The sequence below is a fragment of the Brassica oleracea genome, chromosome C9 (assembly GCF_000695525.1).
Source record: "Brassica oleracea var. oleracea cultivar TO1000 chromosome C9, BOL, whole genome shotgun sequence".
In the NCBI taxonomy this organism is placed as follows: Eukaryota; Viridiplantae; Streptophyta; class Magnoliopsida; order Brassicales; family Brassicaceae; genus Brassica; species Brassica oleracea.
The window spans coordinates 53,645,316-53,667,698 of record NC_027756.1 but is presented as its reverse complement, the minus strand read 5'-3'; the positions used below and the strand labels follow the sequence as shown (position 1 = coordinate 53,667,698).

Below are 22,383 nucleotides of genomic sequence, written 5' to 3'. Positions count from 1 at the left end.
ACGAGGACGAACTGAGTGATGTTTGCATGGAGGCATTTTTTGATCTATCCTTTTCAAGGAAACATGTTAAAGTCAAAAACAGTGTGTACTATCAAGTTGCCTTCAACGGATGATGAAGCTGATGTTCTAGCGTTTGATCAGAGCTACAAAGATATTCTAGAGAACAATATATTGTCAGCCTTTGCGTTAATCATAGTTTTTAGTAATATTTCAGTCTTGAAATATATCTTTCCCGCCTCTAAATTTCACTTCATTTAATTCTCTTTGTTTATTTTTCAGGTTATCGATTTCGAGGCCACCCTGATAGATATCCTCCGTCTGTACAGGCTCTTAGCCTCTTACATATTGTCTATAGACCAATAATATACGTCTATCACCATTGCAGCTTCTCTCATATCACAATCGCTCCCCTAATCTATCCTTGGTACCAATCTCTCCTTTTTCGTATTTTGCTTGAAATTTGGATAGTTTGTGTTATCTCGTTATTTCAACAGAACTGTGATTCACGTTTTTCTAATTTCACTTAGATTTTACAAGATATAGTAAAAAAGAGAGAAATACAGACATTAGATAGTTCAAACAGAAACTAGGAAATCAAACTAGAAGAATACATAAAATCAAATCACTCAGTCATAATAATGCATGTAATTTGAGGAATGCTCAGAGTTCTTGGATGCATATTGGCCTCTACGTACTTTTATATGTTTTGACACTTTATGTAATTCAACTCTTTTGCAGTAATTAATTTTGTCAGAAGTAGTTAAGAGTCAATGATTATTATCAAAATTTGACGAATATAGTTTAGTGGTAAGCACGTCGTAGGAATTCTTTTGTTGCTTTGTTTTATTCTGAATAATAATTAACCAAATTCAATATGTATTGTTGTTAGAATTTAATATTTGTAGAAGAAAGATTGCTAGCTCGCTCAAGAAATCAGTTTAATTTAGTTTAACACATGTCCGGATCCGTTCACATCATCCAGTTTCGAACCGGTTTCACGTTCCATTGAAAGGGGCCAGAGTAATGGTGGTGGAGAAAATGGTGTTAAAGAAGAGGAAAATAATAATGATAGTTGAGGCAGCTAATAGAGTAATGTTGGTGGTAGATAAAGTGTTTGCTTCAACTGTAGCTCTTGAATGGTCTTTGAAACACGCAATGCAATCTCAATACTATCTTTTCCTCTTCTATTTCTCAAAACCCTATAGAAAAGGTAATATCTCTTTTTACATTTTGAATAATGTTTAATGTAATATTTGCTGAATTAGCTAGCTCGGTAAAAATGTACTTAGTATTATGTAGTAAAATGTTTGGATCTTTAGTATTATTGGCTTTCTAAAGATCTTAAACTTGTTATAAAGACAAGAAGAACCGGAAACGCGAAGTTAAGACCGACGAACTCGTCCATATTTTAAAGAAACGCTGCCTCTCAAAGCGACCGGGGGTGGGTCGATATTCTAAAAAAAAGCGTTTGCAGCGTTTTAAATCGCTAAAATGTGATCATGTGTATATATATAATAACAGATGGATGTAGATATAAGAAGACTAGAAGGTAAAGAGAAAGAGAAAAGAGAGAAGATAGTGAAAGAAGCTAAAGAACATATGTATGACCATTGAGATTAAACTAAAGAGTAGTGAAGCGATGGGGATGGAAGAAACGGCGTGGCCGAGCTGGAGTTCTCAATTATTGCCTAGAGAACATATGTATGACTATTGGTGTTAAACTAAATAGCCGTATGCTTGGTGGTTACTTGGTCACAACCAAACATCACAAGAACTTAGCTCTTGGCTTAAATCAACTTAAGCCAGTTTAGGTCTTTTTTTTCCTCTCTTTGCATCTTGTTCTGTTTTTTCTTTTTTGGATTAAAGATATTGATTTCAGTTTTGTCTTTTTCTTGTTTGATTAACAGAGTTTTCTTGAACCAAGTAGCTAGACTAATTGTGTTGTAATGATTTCATATATTATGATGATTTTAGACAATATTAGTAAACTCTTAAGCAAGAATCAGATTTTCTAGTTATAAGAATTATTTTAGGAGATTAAAACATAAAATTATGAATATTTTTATTATTTTACATCGTTTGCAATATATTTGAATACTTACGAACTTTAAATCGCTTTATGGTTTTGTAATTTAATAATATGGTTAGTTGTGGGAAAATTCTTATGGGTAGTTGTTAAAATAAATACTATGTTTGTAGTATATGTTTAGTAAGCACAAACCTCCATAAAAATAAGCTCATATTTCATTAAAATAAACTCTGTTAATCAAATTTAAACTATTATCAATACAAAAAAAATCAACTAATTATTTCACCCTGCACTCAATAGTCTTTGTTATTTTTGAAGTGTTTGCCTGCAAGCTAAGTAGAGTTAAGCGAGAGTTGCGTTTTCTCATTTTATATGATCAGCATCATGTCGACTCAGGCTTTGATGAATGTGAATAGATGTCTTGTTTATATCTAGCAATATCAGAGAGGCTCTATCGTTCATGTATGTAAGACTACAAAGGAGGAACAGAGAAACAGCTGAACCTAAATGTTATTATCATATATAGTCAGTGTTCTTGTAAGTTGTAAAGAGATGTCCTTGTGACTGTGCCATTTCTTGCTCCACCTTTGCCTAAAGAAAGATCTGCTGGCTAAAAACATGTCTCATTTCTTAATCAAAAATTAAACAAAAGAATCACACTGATAAACAAGATGTTTCCAAATGTTCAAGAACATAAATGAACATAAACACACACCCAAAACCCCAAAAGAATATAAATCTATAAAGAGCATGAGATGTGAGACCCATCAAAGGAAAAGAAAAAGAGAAAGTATCATAAATGCTCAATATTTTAACAACAAATGTTGGTTTGTGGCAAGAGACGACTTCTTAGAGCTGCTCATCTTACTATTTTCTTCACTGACAAAGGAAGACCAGAGAGATACTTTATCTCCATCCTTCTTATTCTCATCAAACCAAGACTCCATGACCCCTGCACGTTGTCTCGGTGTGCTCAGCGATCTAAACTTCTCCTTTGCAGACTCTGTCACGCTCACGTAAGGCTGGAACCCACTTTGGAACCAGCTCTCGTCCTCCAATAGACTCTGCTCAAGACGGCTAAAAGATCTCCTTGGGAAAGAGAATGGAGAGTCTTGTCCATCACCAGAGTCTTTTCTCTGCAATGTTCTAAGCTTTACTTTTGAAGGGACAACAACCATTTCAGACTTTGATTCACCCCAATGTTCAAGCCGACAGCTTCTCATCCCCATATCCTTTGTGTACAATGACTCCAGAAGCATGTGAGGACTCCTTCTCTCCTGTAATAAAAACAACTTTACTTGAGACTCCAAACCGAAACCAACCGGTTATATCAAGATGCTTACCCGATGAGACCGGGAGTACTTTAACATACGCTCACGCTTGACCGCACCTTCTTGCTTCCTTAACCATATGGCTTTGATGTCTTCCTTGGTGAGTGCGCTACTATCCCAACCGTTCTGACTATTACATATTGAACGTTTTGGTATCTTGAGTTCTTCTTTGATCTCAGTTTTGGTCTTAGACAAGTGTTTCCTCTGGATAAAGTTTGATGTTGAAGCTTTGTTCGAAGAGACCTTTCGCCTAACAGCGCGGCCACGGACAATGGCTTGAAGCCTTACAAGTGCCTTCAGTGCCCGCAACGCTTTCCTCGCCTGTTTGTAACCAATACATAAAATCAAACACTGTAAGAGACCCGAGGTCATTAACTCAACTGGAAAGGATCATGGTCATTGTGTTAGAGGTCCCCGTTCGAGTGACCGTGGGGACTATATTAAAAAAAACCAGACTAAGAAGTCATGTTGAAAATCTCAAAGTAGAGTGTCTAACCAGATAAGCTCTGAAGGCACTCTGAATCTTGATAGCTGCCAAATTAGGATCACTACTCTTCTTGACAAAATGTTGTGACGTGAAGGCGTTTTCCGCCATCCTGACAACCTCAGCAGCTGCCTTGGCGGCTGCAACCGCCGCCTTGGCTGCTGCTGCCGTGGCGATGGCTACGTTCATGGCGTGCTTTCTCTGATCCTCTGTTGCTTTGTTCAAAGTCCTTGTCTCTTGTGCCGGAGTTGCAATCTGATGTCTCAGCTTTAGTCTTCTAAACACCCATCTCAATCTCCTTGGCTTAGAACAACAAAGAACCATTTTAGATTCAGAAGCATGGATAAGACGACTAATGGTATCACAAGAGAAGAGGAACAAAACCTTCTCTGATTTTGCTTTGGCCTCGCAGATGAATAATCTTTTTATCCAACCAAACCATGACCTTCTCTTTGCCATTACAATGAACTACCCTGGAAACAGATCACCAAGAGATCACAATGAGTATCCATTTATTGTTTCATTTTATTATATGTTTCAATATCATTAGACTCTTTACAAGAACAAAACCTAAATATGGTTCACATAAGCAGAGTAAACAATGATGTAACAATGCATTGTCTAATAGGATGTGGCAGAGAAACACAAAGACAGAATCTCCCTTTTACCTGTGAACACAATCTGGTGAATCAAATTTTGTAGAAGAGAGGAAAGAAGTGATGATGTGGAGATTCAGACACTTGTGAAGAGATGAGTTCTAATTGATGTCTAAATATAGGATCCTCTCTTGTCTCCTTTTCCAACTGTCACTTTCGCTATCTATGATTACTGACTTGTTCAAACTCTCCTTTTTTCTTTTGGCTTCATAACCAATCACTTGACATTGGTCCACCTTCATTACAAAATAAACTATTCATTTCATGAATTCTTTCTCTATTGCCACTTTTAGCTTGTGATAAAAGAACATGTGGCTTGTCAACGTAGCTATACTTACAAAAACTTGAGAAATTATGTAAAGATGTAAAGTTGGATCATATCATATTTTAATGTAATTATTGTTATGATATCGCATGAAACATATATAAAATGGAACTCGTGAAATATTCTTGCTTCAAGAGAAAAGAAAAATAATGACAACAATGAGTGATAGTACAGTTTAATCATTGATCGAAATATTCTTGCTTCAAGAGAAAAGAAAAATAATGACAACAATGAGTGATAATACAGTTTAATCATTGATAGAAGGCAAAATAAATATATTGAGCTTTGAAGGTTTTTTCTTTAAATCAGGAACTATTTTATTAGGTTTAATTTCTTTGTACTTGGGGGGTAATTTTTGAAAAATTCGAAAAGGATTTTTATTTTTCAAAATGAATGTTTATATCTACTAAAATGACATTGTAAGAAACATAATAATGACAGTTTTAGTTATGAGAAAAATATTCTACAACAGATAATTGAACTTCAATTTTTCTGCTAAGGTTATATCTTAAAGAAACATTTCTTCTTTTATAATCTATAGTGTATGAACATCTATTACTTTAGAAAACATGTAGGAATGAATTTCATCTATTACTTTACAAAAATCCATAATAATTAGCTCAATTTATCACAAATCTAGTTACCGGGAAGGAAAAAATATTAAAGCTGATGGTGGTCCATATAGACTAAAACTCGTTGTTGAGTAGATCATTACAACTTTAGTTATCCAACAATGATGAGCCATGTGATGTGATTCATATGTGATATGAACATAGAGTGAGCTCTAGGTTCAACTAGCTTTTAAATAATGTTGATGCAAAAAAATAATAATAAAAAAATGCATTTGAGTATAAGAATCCTTTTGAGTTGTTATACAGTCCCACCACTTTTTTAACACCTTATTAATCAAATCCATTAATATTTATATGCATTCAATTTAATGAGAAACAATAGTTACAAAGTTCATATAGTTCAGATAAATTATCATATCAGGTAAATATATCATATAAACTCTTAAAAAAGTTCTCACAGTTCAGATAAATTGTCACCAATCAGTTAAATCATCATCTCAGGCAATATATCTTATAAACTTACAAAAATCATGTTGTGTCTAATCCTATGTTAGTATTTATTAATATGGTCATATAATTTCATAATGTATTTTCACTTGAAGTTTGCCTATACTAAACAAATAAATATTATTCAAAAAAATATTTCGGAAGATGGTCGTTCCTAAACAGAATAAGGAGGAAAGACTCATCATCATCAAAGTGAAGCTTAATTCTTTTCCAAATTAAAGAAGGAAAAAGGTTGCAAGCAAAAAAAAAAAAAAATTAAAATCAATGAACCAATAATGAGATCATAAGGATTATCTGTACCTAAGATTGCATGATCTTCTTTTCAAAAAAAAAAAAAAAAAAAGATTGCATGATCTGTTTCTTAGATCACAACATGGCATTTATAAATACTATCTTTATTCTTTCAAAATTAGAAGCACGCTTTTGTAATTCCATTTCAAAGAATGTGGACATTCTCCGCAACCTTACCTAGTCATCATCATTTAGTGACCCATCAACACAGCTTATGGTATTATATTTCTCTACTTAGTGACCAAAATCATTTGAATCAATCAGAAACTTAAGAGCCAATGTACACATGATGTCGACTATAAATTCAAAGTTCAAATTGATTTAGGAATTGTTCGATTAAACTTGTTCTATATGTAATTCATAATCGATCAGAATCTTTCCACAAACCCAAGTCAATGAAAAACGCAAACGCAAAAACTTGGTTGTCATTATAAAAGGCACAATCTTTCAATAGCTAAACAGTAGTTCAATGGCCATGAAAGGTTCATCAATGGTCAAACAAAACAACATCAAAGCCCATATAATCCAATGGCCATAACACCAAAATGATATTAGAGAGACCTACCCACTAACTGATTACCATAAGCTACTTATTGTGGATAGAGACATCACATTTTCGATCTTCAGATGTTTCCTTCTTCCAACAGAGAGAAAGAAGAAGAACAAGGCCAAGAAATGTCTTTAACATGAATATCCAATACTACCACAAATATCCAATAAAGACATCACATGGAGTGGTTAAAGGTGTGATTTTTTTGAAAAATCCATACTACCACAAATATCCAATAAATGTCTTTAACATGATAAAGAGCTAACTACATTTTCTTCTTTAACTTCTCAATTGGTTTTTTTCCTTCTTGCATTTTATGTCAATACCAAGCCTCGATGCTGAGCTCGCGAAGTGTGTAGTCCGAACCACTGTGTGATCTCTGTCCACCAATCTTGCAATTGTTGATGCAAGATCGGGATCTCCTGAAATGACACATATGTGAGACTTCTGCTTGTGCTTCAGCTCTTGCAAAGCTGCGTAGGTGTATATGAACATTGGTATCATTGCTTTAGGTTGATCCCTCTTTTCAGTATCTGAGAAAAAAAGAAATCTGTAAGAACAATGATCCTACAAAGCAAAGGGTAATACTATAAACAAAATGTACTTAGCATCACAACCATTAGTCTCACACTTGCTGAGGCTTCTACTGACGAGATGGTGCAATTTGAATCCCTGAGAAGTCAGCTTACTAAACTGCTCCACGGTGAAGCCCCGTAAGTCTCTGTAGCCGGTACAAATTTAGTGCAATCTTGATTGCAATTTTGAAGAGCAGATTTCAGATTTTTTGCAAGGTTGACTACGTCACATTTCGGGAGTAGGGGTACTGTGTTGAAGTCCCAAAAAAAGTACATTCCCGTTTTTCCATCTTTGGGAAGCTTGTAGTGAAATGGTGGAAGTACATCTCCGACTTTACGCTGGTTAGCAACCGCATCATCATGGACTTGTGTTGCAGATTTTGGAACTGAAGCTCCCATGCGTCATCGTCGTCCACCACCACGATTCATGCCTTGTTGTAGTCCACCATCACTAGCCATAACGTGAAAAAATAATAATAACTGCATACACATGGAAACACAAGCTAATGACAAACCAAACGAAAAAGATTCATATCTTAAAAGGAAACAGTCATGAAAATTCAATCTGATTCGATTGTACTCTACATGAAACACTTAGGGTATGAATGGTGACCAGGGAACGACGAGGAATCATGCATTCCCTAACGTTCCTAAAAAAAATTACCATTCACAAGGAATAATAATTTCCTCTCATTCCCTTTCATTCCCTTTTTCGTAGAGAATTAAAGAACAAAATTATTCCTTGTCAAATTTGATAAGGAATAACCATTCCTTTTCATTCCTGGTATTTTATTCCCGTACATTCCTTTTTTATTCGTTCCTCTTGTTTCCCGGATGGTCACCAGTCGGACCCTTACATAACACGAGATTATCTACTGCTGATTACGAATTGAAACAAAGCAGATTAAGAAGCGAATCTAGAGTTTTATTTTTATTTACCAAACATAGCATAACTCTAATTACAGAATCAAAATATATGACAATTTAGCCGACAAACCTACTTTAAGATATCGCAATCAAATACAAATACGAAAAGCATATAGTGATGAACAAACCTGTAGAGAGGACGGTTGACGAGGTAAGAGAGCTTAGAGGCGATAAGCGAAGAGACAAAAAAAACTAAGTTTCCATAGGAAATTGCAAAGTGTGATCTTCAGATTTTTATAGAGGGGTCACAAACCTCGATTCAGTCCGCATCGATTCATTGTTTTTTTGCTGGTTCATTAATTTTAGCCGGTTCTTTGAACTAAACCAATTGTTTTTTTCCGTCAACTTTATATTATAAAGCCCAATGGCCTAATATGTTACAAATGGAAGCTAAGCATGTGTCAACAGCTGGGCCAAACCGAAAATTACGTGCTGCACAGAAGAGAACCATCTCCTTCCATGTTGTTTCTTCGCCGGAACCGCCATCGATTTGGACTTCCGGTGAGTCAAAAACGCCTGATTTAACAAAGCAACCAAAGCTTCATTCCATTTGTAGTTTTCACTCTTTTCGCTGGATGTGAATTTTACCAAGAAGTTATTAACGTTTTAGATACAACCTTTGTCAAAACAATACTAACAATCATGCAAAGCTCCAATCTTCATTCCTTTCGAAAAATTTGCCCAATTCATAAAAGCAAAGATTGATATCTTTAGAAGATAAGATCGAGGATAGCCAACTAAAGAAGAAATTCTAAAAAAGTAAATTGTACAACCAAAAATATCATGAGAATACTCTTTTATTAACCAATTTACTCTTTTATTGGTTAATAAAAGAATATTATTATTTTTAATGTAAAAATATATTTCAGTCAGTGCTAAATGATATAAACTATTTTCGTATTATATATTCTGAATTTGAAACTTGATTATTCACCAAAATAACTGAAAAATTTATTAATTTTGAATACTCTCACAATCTAGTTGCTTGGCAAAATTAGTACATTGACTAATTGGATAAAGCTGCTAGAGTTTATAAGATGATGTGGGACATTCTAGATGGGTGATCAAAATCATTTGAATCAACCAGACACTTAAGAGGCAATGTACAAGTGATATCGACCGTAAATTCAAAGTTAAAAACTGATTTAGGATTTGTTAGATTAAACTTGTTCTATACGTAATTCATAATCGATCTGAATCTTTCCACAAGCCAAGTCAATGAAAAACACAAACGCAAAAACTTGTTGTCATTACAAAATGCACAATCTTTCAATAACTAAACAGTAATTCAATGGCCATGAGAGGCTCATCAATGGTCAAACAAAAAACATCAAAGCCCATATAATCCAATGGCCATAACACAACAAAATGATATTAGAGGCTTACACACTAACTGATTATTATTATTATTATCATAAGCTACTTATTACTGCGGAAAGGGACATCACAGTTTCGATCTTCAGATGTTTCCTTCTTCCAGCAGAGAAGAAGAAGAACAAGGCCAAGATAGCTGAAAGTAAGGCAAGACTTTGCAGTAATCCCAAACGAACGAAGACCCACGTCCTTGGTACTGAACCTCTTCAACCCTCTGAGTCTTCGTGTCAAACACGCAGATGTGCGAGTCGCATCTGATGAAAACCGAGTCCGAGTTTTGGTTGAAGAACGCAAGCAGCTGCGTCTCTTTAGTCCTAGTGCTGAACCTCGCAGACTCCACCGGGTTCAACCTCCACATGGCCTTGAAATTCACCTTAAACTGAATGGTCCACTCAAGAACCTCGCCTACCTTCTCCAGCTTCCATATCTCCATCACAGACTTATTACTCCATCCGTATTGCAAACACCCGTCAGAGGATTCTCCCAGAACCTGCTCATCGTAGTTAAACGTCTTGGGAAGCTTTATCACATCGATCCTTTTCTCCTCATCTTCTGTGTCGTAGATGGCGACTTTACCTCCCGTGGCGTGCCAATACACCACACCTTTAATCACTCTCCCTGCAGTCCAAGGAGTGAGAGACACCGCCTCATTGCAAGCCAGCTCAGAGTAGCTCCACGTGGTGGTCTTAGAAGAATAAATCTCCACTCTCACCTTACTACTATGCGCCGCATAAGAAACACACTCCCCACGGACCACCTTGTAGCTAAAACCTTCAACAGGACAATCCTCGGTGATCAAAGACATACAAACCTCCTCGAAATGAACCCTATGCCTCGGGATCTTATGCTGCTTCCTCGTAACAGGATCCCACAAGTAGTAAGCTTTCGGGTGGCGTCCACAGAGAAGCACACCGGTCGAAGAGTCAATGTAGTAACCAAGCTTCTTGAGGGCTCCGGAGGTTTCCACCTCGTCGCCTAAAATGTTTTCTTTTAAAAGCTTTTCAACAAAAATGTTTCTTTGTTGTGGTATGTAATTTATCCCACGTAGTTAATGGATTATCGTGTGTGTGTGTGTGTGTGTTCCAGAGTAATTTTCCAGAGTAATTTTCTCCACGTGTGTGTGTGTGTTCCAGAGTAATTTTCTCCACGCCTACATTATTAACTACAAAGTAGCCGTTCTATAGAAAATGAGAAACATATTTTGGGAAGCCAATAAAACTCGTCTTGAAAAGCTTCGATGCAACGTTGGAAACTGGAAGTAGTTTAATTTAAGACCTTACATTTAAATGATCTCCTTGGGAAAGAGAACTGAGAGTCTTGTCCATCACCAGAGTCTTGTCTCTGCAATGTTCTAAGCTTTACTTTTGTAGGGACAACAACCATTTCAGACTTTGATTCACCCCAATGTTCAAGCCGGCAGCTTCTCATCCCCAGGTCCGTTGTGTACAATGACTCCAGAAGCATGTGAGGACTTCTTCTCTCCTGTAATAAAACTATAGATAAGACTCCAAACCTAAACTAACCGGTTATATCAAGAAAGTGAGAGCTTACTCGATGAGACCGGGAGTACTTTAGCATACGCTCACGCTTGACCGCACCTTCTTGCTTCCTCAACCATATGGCTTTGATGTCTTCCTTGGTGAGTGCGCTACTGTCCCAACCATTTTGACCATTACACATTGAACGTTTTGGTATCTTGAGTTCTTCTTTGATCTCAGTTTTGGTCTTAGACAAGTGTTTCCTCTGGATGAGGCTTGATGTTGAAGCTTTGTTAGAAGAAACCTTTCTCCTAACAGCGCGGCCACGGACAATTGCTTGAAGCCTTACAAGAGCCTTCAGTGCCCGCAACGCTTTCCTCGCCTATTTTGTAACCAATACACAAAATCAAACACTGTAAGAGACCCGAGGTCATTAACTCAACTGGAAAGGACCCTGGTCATTGTGTTAGAGGTCCCCCGTTCGAGTGACCATTGGGACTATATTTATAAAAAAACACTGCAAGAGACTAAGTCATGTTGAAAATCTCAAAGTAGAGTGTCTAACCAGTTAATCAGTTATGCCCTTAAGGCACTCTGAATCTTGATAGCTGCCAAATTAGGATCAGTACTCTTCTTGACAAAATGTTGTGAAGTGAAGGCGTTTTCCGCCATCCGGACAACCTCAGCAGCTGCCTTGGCGGCTGCAACCGCCGCCTCAGCTGCTGCAGCTGTGGCGATGGCTACGTTCATGGCATGTTTTCTTTGATCCTCTGTTGCTTTGTTCAGTGTCCTTGTTTCTTGTGTTGGAGTTGCAATCTGATGTCTTAGCTTTAGTCTTCTAAGCACCCATCTCAATCTCCTTGGCTTTTAGCAACAAAGAACCATTTTAGATTCGGAAGCGTGGATAAGACAACTAATGGTATCACAAGAGGAAAGGAACAAAACCTTCTCTGATTTTGCTTTGGCCTCGCAGATGAATAGCCGTTTTATCCAACCGAACCATGACCTTCTCTTTGCCATTTACAATGAAGTTCCCTGGAAACAGATCATCAAGAGACTCACAATGAGTATCCATATCTTGTTTCATTTCATTGTATGTTTCAACATCATAAGAACAAAACCTAAATATGGTTCACATCAGCAGAATAAACAATGTTGTAACAATGCGTTGTCTAATAGGATGTGGCAGAGAAACACAAAGACAGAATCTCCCTTTTACCTGTGAACACAATCTGGTGAATCAAATTTTGTAGAAGAGAGGAAAGAAGTGATGATGTGGAGATTCAGACACTTGTGAAGAGATGAGTTCTAATTGATGTCTAAATATAGGATCCTCTCTTGTCTCCTTTTCCAACTGTCACTTTCGCTATCTATGATTACTGACTTGTTCAAACTCTCCTTTTTTCTTTTGGCTTCATAACCAATCACTTGACATTGGTCCACCTTCATTACAAAATAAACTATTCATTTCATGAATTCTTTCTCTATTGCCACTTTTAGCTTGTGATAAAAGAACATGTGGCTTGTCAACGTAGCTATACTTACAAAAACTTGAGAAATTATGTAAAGATGTAAAGTTGGATCATATCATATTTTAATGTAATTATTGTTATGATATCGCATGAAACATATATAAAATGGAACTCGTGAAATATTCTTGCTTCAAGAGAAAAGAAAAATAATGACAACAATGAGTGATAATACAGTTTAATCATTGATAGAAGGCAAAATAAATATATTGAGCTTTGAAGGTTTTTTCTTTAAATCAGGAACTATTTTATTAGGTTTAATTTCTTTGTACTTGGGGGGTAATTTTTGAAAAATTCGAAAAGGATTTTTATTTTTCAAAATGAATGTTTATATCTACTAAAATGACATTGTAAGAAACATAATAATGACAGTTTTTAGTTATGAGAAAAATATTCTACAACAGATAATTGAACTTCAATTTTTCTGCTAAGGTTATATCTTAAAGAAACATTTCTTCTTTTATAATCTATAGTGTATGAACATCTATTACTTTAGAAAACATGTAGGAATGAATTTCATCTATTACTTTACAAAAATCCATAATAATTAGCTCAATTTATCACAAATCTAGTTACGGGGAAGGAAAAAATATTAAAGCTGATGGTGGTCCATATAGACTAAAACTCGTTGTTGAGTAGATCATTACAACTTTAGTTATCACGTCATTGAAACAATGATGAGCCATGTGATGTGATTCATATGTGATATGAAGATAGAGTGAGCTCTAGGTTCAACTAACTTTTAATTAATGTTGATGCAAAAAAAAAAAAAAAATGCATTTGAGTATAAGAATCCTTTTGAGTTGTTATACAGTCCCACCACTTTTTAACACCTTATTAATCAAATACATTAATATTTATTTGCATTCAATTTAATGAGAAAAAATAGTTACAAAGTTCACATAGTTCAGATAAATTATCATATCAGGTAAATATATCATATAAACTCTTAAAAAAAGTTCTTACAGTTCAGATAAATTGTCATCAATCAGTTAAATCATCATCTCAGGCAATATATCTTATAAACTTACAAAAATCATGTTGTGTCTAATCCTATGTTAGTATTTATTAATATGGTCATATAATTTCATAATGTATTTTCACTTGAAGTTTACCTATACTATACAAATAAATATTATTCAAAAAATATTTTGGAAGATGGTCTTTCCTAAATCAGGAGGAAAGACTCATCATCATCAAAGCGAAGCTTAATTCTTTTCCAAATTAAAGAAGGAAAAAGGTTGCAAGCAAAAAATAATAATTTAAAAATCAATGAACCAATAATGAGATCATAAAGGATTATCTGTACCTAAGATTGCATGATCTGTTTCTTAGATCACAACATGGCATTTATAAATATTATCTTTATTTTTTCAAAATTAGAAGTACACTTTTGTAATTCCATTTCAAAGAATGTGGACATTCTCCACAACATGACCTAGTCATCATCATTTAGTGACCCATCAACACAGCTTATGGTATTATATTTCTCTACTTAGTGACCAAAATCATTTGAATCAATCAGAAACTTAAGAGCCAATGTACACATGATGTCGACTATAAATTCAAAGTTCAAATTGATTTAGGAATTGTTCGATTAAACTTGTTCTATATGTAATTCATAATCGATCAGAATCTTTCCACAAACTCAAGTCAATGAAAAACGCAAACGCAAAAACTTGGTTGTCATTACAAAAGACACAATCTTTCAATAGCTAAACAATAGTTCAATGGTTAAACAAAAAACATCAAATCCCATAAAATCCAATGGCCATAACACCAAAATGATATTAGAGAGGCCTACTGATTATTACCATACGGTACTTACTGTGGAAAGAGACATCACAGTTTCGATCTTCAGATGTTTCATTCTTCCAACAGAGAAGAAGAAGAAGAAGAAAAAGAAGAAGAAGAAGAAGAAGAAGAAGAAGAAGGCTAAGAAATGTCTTTAACATGAATATCCAACACTACCACAAATATCCAATAAAGACATCACATGGAGAATGGTTAAAGGTGTGATTTTTTTTTTGAAAAATCGATACTACCACAAATATCCAATAAATGTCTTTAACATGATAAAGAGCTAACTACGTTTTCTTCTTTAACTTCTCAATTGTTTTTTTTCCTTCTTGCATTTTATGCCAATACCAAGCCTCGATGCTGAACTCGCAAAGTATGTAGTCCGAACATTGGGGCACTGCAACAAACACTGTGTAATCTCTGTCCACTAATCCTGCAATTGTTGATGCAAGATCGGGATCTCCTGAAATGACACATATGTGAGACTTCTGCTTGTGCTTCAGCTCGTGAAAAGCTGTGTAGGTGTATATGGACATTGGTATCTTTGCTTTAGGTTGATCGCTCTTTTCAGTACCTCAGAAAAAAAAATAAGAACAATGATCCTACAAAGCAAAGGGTAATACTATAAACAAAACATACTTAGCATCACAACCATTAGTCTCATACTTGCTGAGGCTTCTACTGACGAGATGACGCAATTTGTATCCCTGAGAAGTCAGCTTACTAAACTACTCCACAGTGAAGCACCGTAAGTCTCTGTAGCCGGTACAAATTTAGTGCACTTTGCAATCTGATTCGACTGTACTATACGTGAAACACTTACATAACACGAGATTATCTACTGCTGATTACAAATTGAAACAAAGCAAATTAAGAAACGAATCTAAAGTTTTATTTTTATTTACCAAACGTAGCAGAACTCTAATTACAGTATCAAAATACATGACAATTTAGCCGACAAACATACTTTAAGATATTGCAATCAAATACAAATAGGAAAAGCATATAGCGATGAATAAACCTGTAGAGACGACGGTTCACAGAGGTAAGAGAACTTAGCGGCGATAAGCAAAGAGACAAAAGAAACTAAGTTTCCAGAGGAAATTGCAAAGTGTGATCTTCACATTTTTATAGGGGGGTCACAAACCTCGATTCGGTCCGCATTGGTTCACTGTTTTTTTTTGCTGGTCCATTAATTTTAGTCGGTTCTTTGAACTAAACCAATTGTTTTTTTCGCCAACTTTATATTATAAAGCCCAATGGCCTAATATGTTACAAATGGAAGCTAAGCATGTGTTAACAGCTGGGCCAAACCGGGAATTACGTGTTGCACAGAAGAGAACCATCTTCTTCGCCGGAACCGCCATCGATTTGGACTTCCGGTGAGTCAAAAACGCCTGATTTAACAAAGCAACCAAAACTTCATTCCATTTGTAACAATCATGCAAAGCTCCAATCTTCATTCCTTTCGAAAACTTTGCCCAATTCATAAAAGCAAAGATTGATATCTTTAGAAAATAAGATCGAGGATAGCCAACTAAAAAAGAAATTCTAAAAAAGTAAATTGTACAATCAAAAATATCATGAGAATACTCTTTTATTAACCAATTTACTTTTTTATTGGTTAAAAAAGAGTAGAATTTTTTAATGTAAAAATATATTTCAGTCAGTGCTAAATGATATAAACTATTTTGTTATTATATAATGTGAATTTGAAACTTGATTATTAACCAAAATAACTGAAAATTTTATTAATTATGAATACCCTCACAATCTACAGTAGTTGCTTGGCAAAATTAGTACATTGACTAATTGGATAACGTTGCTAGAGTTTATAAGATGATGTGGGACATTCTAGATGGGACCATAATCATTTGAATCAACCAGACACTTAAGAGGCAATGTACAAGTGATATCGACCGTAAATTCAAAGTTAAAAACTGATTTAGGATTTGTTAGATTAAACTTGTTCTATACGTAATTCATAATCGATCTGAATCTTTCCACAAGCCAAGTCAATGAAAAACACAAACGCAAAAACTTGTTGTCATTACAAAATGCACAATCTTTCAATAACTAAACAGTAATTCAATGGCCATGAGAGGCTCATCAATGGTCAAACAAAAAACATCAAAGCCCATATAATCCAATGGCCATAACACAACAAAATGATATTAGAGGCTTACACACTAACTGATTATTATTATTATTATCATAAGCTACTTATTACTGCGGAAAGGGACATCACAGTTTCGATCTTCAGATGTTTCCTTCTTCCAGCAGAGAAGAAGAAGAACAAGGCCAAGATAGCTGAAAGTAAGGCAAGACTTTGCAGTAATCCCAAACGAACGAAGACCCACGTCCTTGGTACTGAACCTCTTCAACCCTCTGAGTCTTCGTGTCAAACACGCAGATGTGCGAGTCGCATCTGATGAAAACCGAGTCCGAGTTTTGGTTGAAGAACGCAAGCAGCTGCGTCTCTTTAGTCCTAGTGCTGAACCTCGCAGACTCCACCGGGTTCAACCTCCACATGGCCTTGAAATTCACCTTAAACTGAATGGTCCACTCAAGAACCTCGCCTACCTTCTCCAGCTTCCATATCTCCATCACAGACTTATTACTCCATCCGTATTGCAAACACCCGTCAGAGGATTCTCCCAGAACCTGCTCATCGTAGTTAAACGTCTTGGGAAGCTTTATCACATCGATCCTTTTCTCCTCATCTTCTGTGTCATAGATGGCAACTTTACCTCCCGTGGCGTGCCAATACACCACACCTTTAATCACTCTCCCTGCAGTCCAAGGAGTGAGAGACACCGCCTCATTGCAAGCCAGCTCAGAGTAGCTCCACGTGGTGGTCTTAGAAGAATAAATCTCCACTCTCACCTTACTACTATGCGCCGCATAAGATACACACTCCCCACGGACCACCTTGTAGCTAAAACCTTCAACAGGACAATCCTCGGTGATCAAAGACATACAAACCTCCTCGAAATGAACCCTATGCCTCGGGATCTTATGCTGCTTCTTTGTAACCGGATCCCACAAGTAGTAAGCTTTCGGATGGCGTCCACAGAGAAGCACACCGTTCGAAGAGTCAATGTAGTAACCAAGCTTCTTGAGGGCTCCAGAGGTTTCCACCTCGTCGCCTAAACTGCTGGTAGAGAGCAAGGGCATGGAGGATTCGGAGCGAGGGCGGCGGACACGCTCCACGTGCTTCTTGCCGACGTAGGAGGTGTTGGAGATGAAGAAGCCGATGAGGTGGAAGTTTGGTTTCCATATGGCGAGGTAGGCGTGGCGGAAGAAAGGGCTGGAGATGATTTGGAGCCAGCGCTTAGAGACGAGGATGAGCTTGTATGTCTCCTCAGGTGGTAAGAGGAGGAGGATCTCGGAGAGAGTGTCGAACGTGTTGAGAACCTCGTGAACGCTGGGGTTAGACTCCATTCCCAATCTTGTTTTCGCCCTGACAGAACAAGACATTGAAAAAGACTGTTCCTTTGATCATCAGTAACAATAAACACAGGTCAAAAAGAAAAAAAAAAAGTAACATTGAAGATTCGATAAGGTGCAGAGAAACCCCTAAATCAATTTCAACAAACCTTAGAGTGAAAATTCGCATGCAAACTTTAACAAAAGAATCGATTTTTTCGTTTACCCAACAAAAAGGAAGAGTGGAATCGTCGAAAACCCTAATCGAGAAGTTACATTTGAATGATTAACAAAAGGATTCCGAAGAGCGAGAGAGAGAGAGAGAGACCTTGAGGGAAGACGTAGTGTGGAGAAGAAAGCTTTGTAAGACGACGCATCGACTACCTCGCAGTGACATGATGTCGACATGTATAGAAGGACCCGGACTCGCATCCAGACCCGGATCAGGATCCATTCAGCTTTCGCTTTAACCGGGATTTAGTGAGGCTTGATTCCGTTTCGGTTTAGCTCATTTGGGAGAGAAGAGAATAATACTAAACCCAAATTGTGTATTTACCATTCGGTTAGGTTAGGTAGCTTTGTTTTTTGACATCCCGGTTAATTTAGGTTAGGATTGGCTCTGTTTATATTTGCAGTAAACATTAATTTTCGAGTAATAAACTAATAATTTTAAGACTATAGTATTTTATTAATTTATAGAGTTATATATTTATACAATTTTTTTTATATTTCTATTTTAAAAATATAGCGTAATAAAATAACAAAATATTTGATTAAATTTTGAAATGCAACTTCAATATGGTTTTATCATATGATTTGTTGTATATAAAATGGTTTTTAGATATAGTTTATTAAATATAATCAAAATATATTAAAATATTAATAATTCTATTATGAATATAAAACAAATTGTAACTTATATAATATTTATATACATATAAATTTTTAATTTATGAGTTTAATGAGCCATATATTTACCTACCTTTAAAAAAAAAAATTATTATTTTATCGATTTGCATCATATTTTGAGTGTTAATTTATTAATTTACCGTGCTTATTAATTTATCGAATATTAATTAATAAAGCTTCTATACTTTATACTCATTGAAATAAATAATTACACGTTGTTATCATCGTATTAATCAACTGAAAGGAAAATACAAATTATCAAACTAGAAGAAATTAAACACTCTTGCTTGATTAAGCTCCACCACACTTTAACTGTGGAAGAATCTTGTAGTTCAAGAACTTAGACATGAATCTATACGCCTTCTGAGTCAAATGCACTCCGTCCCAGCTTATAAACTTGTCTGGATTCTGACAAACCGGCACTCCCACAGCTCCGCACTGTCTCATTCCATCGTAGTTATAACCTCCACCGACACCACAACACGACTTCAAAGCTACACTCTTGTCGAATCCCACAGAACCGCGCAGAACATACTGAAACGCGTTGTAGTAATCTCCGTAGACGATAACCACACCAGGAAACTCCTTTTGCAAAGAAGATATAGCTTCTTGGAGTTGGTTGTTGTGATCCACGGCGAACTCGTTAAGACGAATCAAGCATCCCTTGTCGTCGTAAGCTTTTGGATCGTTCACAGGGAAAGACGTCAAGTAAATCGGGAAACATCCGATGGGGAAGTTTCCCGGTACGACCACGTTAACCGCACCGGCTCGGATCACTTCTCTAGCCGCGGCTGCGATGGCTCCGACCACGTGAGGTATGTAGCTTCTGATCTCTTCCGTTGACTTGCCTTGGAAGAAACCGTAGTTGTAGTCGTTTCCTCCTATCTCACCCATCATGATGAGAGACTGCTTCAAACAAGATGGGCTGTGACACGTGGAACGTAGATGAGACTTGAACCAAGAGAGCTGAGTTGAGAGAGGAGTGTTCGTTGCCGGTACGTGGAGGTTTCTTGAGGTGAAGAAAGAGCTGTTTAAGGCGGTGCTTCCGGCGACGGCGAAGTTAACTCCGTTACTGAAAGAAGACGGTTGCGTGGTGTTTACGTTGAGGTATGGGTTGAGGAGCGGGAGTTGAAGCCTGCGTGCCAAGTAATCTATCATAAGCTGGCCGTTAGAGCAACGACCGGTGGCTTGTTGGAAGTATGTTTGACCGTATGGGAAGCTAGCGGCGTGGGATTTGGCTCCGGTAGGACCGTTGCGGATTAGGTTCCCGGTGTCGGCTATGGAGTCTCCGAATTGGTAGATGGAGTTGATCAGACATGGATCTGTTGCGTGGACGAGGGACACAAAGAACAGAAGAACGAGAAGCGATAATGCTTTCGTTGTTGCTGTCGACATTATTGTTTGAGAAGGATGAGAGTTTTGGTGTTGATGTGTGTTGTATTTATAGGAGACTGTAGAGTAAAGAGAGGTATTTATTTCCTTTTTTAGTAGATATTATCTAGAGTTTCCTTTTACTTTTAGACTTTCCTTTTCTGTTATCAAATAATTTATCCAGATGAAGAAGAATATAAATTTCATTAATTTTTTTTTTTTTGAAATAAAACAAATTATCTAATGGGATATAAAAAAAAATCTATTAAAACATTAGGCAAAAGAAGACTCTTAGGTAGTTGATTCAAATTCTACCTATATTTACATTTACTTAATGGTCAAACCGACCTCTAACATACCATCCACCCAACAATTTTCTTTGTCTGTTTCCTTTTTCTAAGATTTAATTTAGTCTTTTCCAAGGTTTTGGAGATGATCAAATTATAAACATTTAGTCAAATTAATTTGCTCAAACGTTTGACCAACAAAAATCATTTAGACGTAATTCATTTGCTCAACCTCAACAACAATATATACACTCATGTTAACTGGAATTTAGTTAATTCAAGGCCACGAGCTCTCTTTATACGAGACAGTATAGTATATAATTATTATATACAAGTATATTTCGTTATTAATAAAGATTTTTTATTAATAGAAGCAACTAGAATGAAGAAAAATGAATGAAGATTCCGTTTCAGAAAAGGAAAGTCATTTATTATTCCGACGAAAAGGAAATCTCATAAACATTAGAAAATAAATAACCTGAAAATTCAAAATAAACAAGAAAAGGAAATTGCTTGATAAGTCTGAAGGTTTCGATCTTCTTTCATATTGAGATCACTCGACCCTCTCTCCTCTCTTCTTATACAATCTCTCTGTTTCCTCTTCGGTGAAAATCTCAGAACAGAACAAAAAAAAATCACACCTTTCTCTCTTCTTTGTTTGTGGGTTCGTTCATTCTTTCTGAAAAAATTCGATCTTTGTCTGGTCATAATGAGCAATCGGAGAAGACAAAACCCCAGAAACAACAACAACAATAACAGTTATAATAATCATCATCATCAACAACGAGGGACGACGATGACTCAATCGCCAAAGCCGCCTCTTGGTATGCTCTGTTTTCTCTCTCTCTCTCTCTGTTCTTTCTTCCCTTTAAGTCATCTTCAATTTCGCGAAATAGTGATTAATCTCTTCAGATTTTCTCGATTAGGGTTGCGCTGTTGGCTTGATTAGGGTTTGTGTTTGTTCATCAATTTCGATTTTATGTACTTAATGTTAGTGGAATTAGAGAATCTCAGAGCATAATTGACTTCATCTCTGTTAGGTTTTTGTCTTTGTTTCAAGCCTTAATTGATGAATGTGAACAAGATTGTGAACAGTAGTTAAATGGTTGTTTAACTTTTAAAAGAAAAGTCATTTTTTTTTGGAGAATGATTTGAGAACAGAGTTGTTGTTAACTCTCTGTTTCTTGTGTGTTTGTCTGCAGCTAACTGCAAACAGTCTGTTCCAGCTTGGGAGAAGGACTTCTGCGCTAAGGTTGGTTCAGTACCATGGTCCAAAGTCCTAGAAGCGAAGCGGTTTATGCATCTGTACGAGAGAGTGGTCCAATGGGACGATTCAGCTGGCGAAGACGCATTCAACAAGGCTAAATCTCATTACTGGGCAGAGATAAATGGAGTTTCTTGTGACTTGCCTTTGCCTGATCCTGATGTCTACATTGACGATGTTGATTGGGACGCTCAAGTTGACAATGAGCTGGTTCTTGACCTTGAACGTGGTGGTCCAGACCCGAGAACGAGAGAGGGAGAAGGAGAAGGAGAAGAGCATGTGGTGATTCTTGATGCTTTGTTTTCGTCTGGACAGTATAGTGGACAAGGCTGGGGAACAGGATGGGGTGACGCTGAGGGGGTTAATGTCGGTAAACCGGAGAACTCATGGGATGATCAGCGTTGCGATGGTTGGAATCAGGATTCTTGGGGCAGAAAGGAGAAACCAGTAGGTTGGGATCACGAGGACAAGAACAACAACAGCTTCAGAACAGAATCTTGGGACTATAGGAACAGAAACAGCTTCAACTACAAGAAGGTTGGGAACTGGAACGGTAATTATCATCATCATCAAGGAAGAGAGTGGAGAAAGAGAGGAGCAGTGCCACGTGAAGGAGAGCAGGTGGATGATTGTCGATGGAGAAATGGGAGAGGGAGAAGCAGAGGTGGGTTTCAGCAACATTCCAATGGTTGGGG

At 36.5% G+C, this 22,383-nt stretch overlaps 4 protein-coding genes and 1 pseudogene across 11 annotated transcripts in view; 1 reads left to right on the top strand and 4 right to left on the bottom strand.

The window, feature by feature from the left end:
• Nucleotides 1–2,690: 2,690 nt before the first annotated feature.
• On the bottom strand, nucleotides 2,691–4,578 carry LOC106317178 (protein IQ-DOMAIN 31). 2 transcript variants are annotated; one of them, XM_013755028.1, is made up of 5 exons: nucleotides 4,513–4,578; nucleotides 4,229–4,317; nucleotides 3,857–4,147; nucleotides 3,373–3,681; nucleotides 2,691–3,306 (listed from the first exon to the last, which is right to left on the bottom strand). In XM_013755028.1, the coding sequence occupies exons 2-5, from the start codon at nucleotides 4,301–4,303 to the stop codon at nucleotides 2,833–2,835; spliced, it is 1,149 nt and encodes a 382-aa protein (XP_013610482.1). In that variant the 5' UTR covers nucleotides 4,304–4,317; nucleotides 4,513–4,578; the 3' UTR covers nucleotides 2,691–2,832. The 2 variants fall into 2 exon arrangements, with proteins under 2 accessions (XP_013610482.1, XP_013610483.1); XM_013755029.1 differs by lacking the exon at nucleotides 4,513–4,578 and adding an exon at nucleotides 4,415–4,495.
• A 4,888-nt stretch (nucleotides 4,579–9,466) lies between these two features.
• LOC106318715 (F-box protein At5g03970) lies at nucleotides 9,467–18,326 on the bottom strand. 6 transcript variants are annotated; one of them, XM_013756820.1, is made up of 3 exons: nucleotides 18,186–18,326; nucleotides 17,570–17,917; nucleotides 9,467–10,588 (listed from the first exon to the last, which is right to left on the bottom strand). In XM_013756820.1, exons 1-3 carry the CDS (start codon nucleotides 18,309–18,311, stop codon nucleotides 9,707–9,709), a joined length of 1,356 nt encoding a protein of 451 aa, XP_013612274.1. In that variant the 5' UTR covers nucleotides 18,312–18,326; the 3' UTR covers nucleotides 9,467–9,706. The 6 variants fall into 6 exon arrangements, with proteins under 6 accessions (XP_013612274.1, XP_013612273.1, XP_013612275.1 ...); XM_013756819.1 differs by lacking the exon at nucleotides 9,467–10,588 and having other exon boundaries at nucleotides 16,448–17,917; XM_013756821.1 differs by lacking the exon at nucleotides 9,467–10,588 and having other exon boundaries at nucleotides 16,448–17,891; nucleotides 18,186–18,268.
• Nucleotides 10,603–12,407, bottom strand: LOC106318717 (annotated as a pseudogene).
• Nucleotides 18,327–19,057: 731 nt separating the features above from the next.
• Nucleotides 19,058–20,161, bottom strand: LOC106315364 (GDSL esterase/lipase At5g03980). Its single transcript, XM_013753094.1, is given in 3 exon segments — nucleotides 19,058–19,843; nucleotides 19,845–19,901; nucleotides 20,006–20,161. Coding segments are annotated over 3 exon segments (999 nt in total).
• Nucleotides 20,162–20,839: 678 nt separating this feature from the next.
• The window catches only part of LOC106313109, an 8,961-nt gene continuing 7,417 nt past the window's right edge, over nucleotides 20,840–22,383 (top strand). For both annotated transcript variants that reach the window (XM_013750849.1, XM_013750848.1), the window contains exons 1-2: nucleotides 20,840–21,248; nucleotides 21,627–22,367. In XM_013750849.1, coding sequence (XP_013606303.1) covers nucleotides 21,134–21,248; nucleotides 21,627–22,367 — 856 coding nt within the window. In that variant the 5' untranslated portion in view covers nucleotides 20,840–21,133. The remainder of the gene's footprint in view (nucleotides 21,249–21,626; nucleotides 22,368–22,383) is intronic.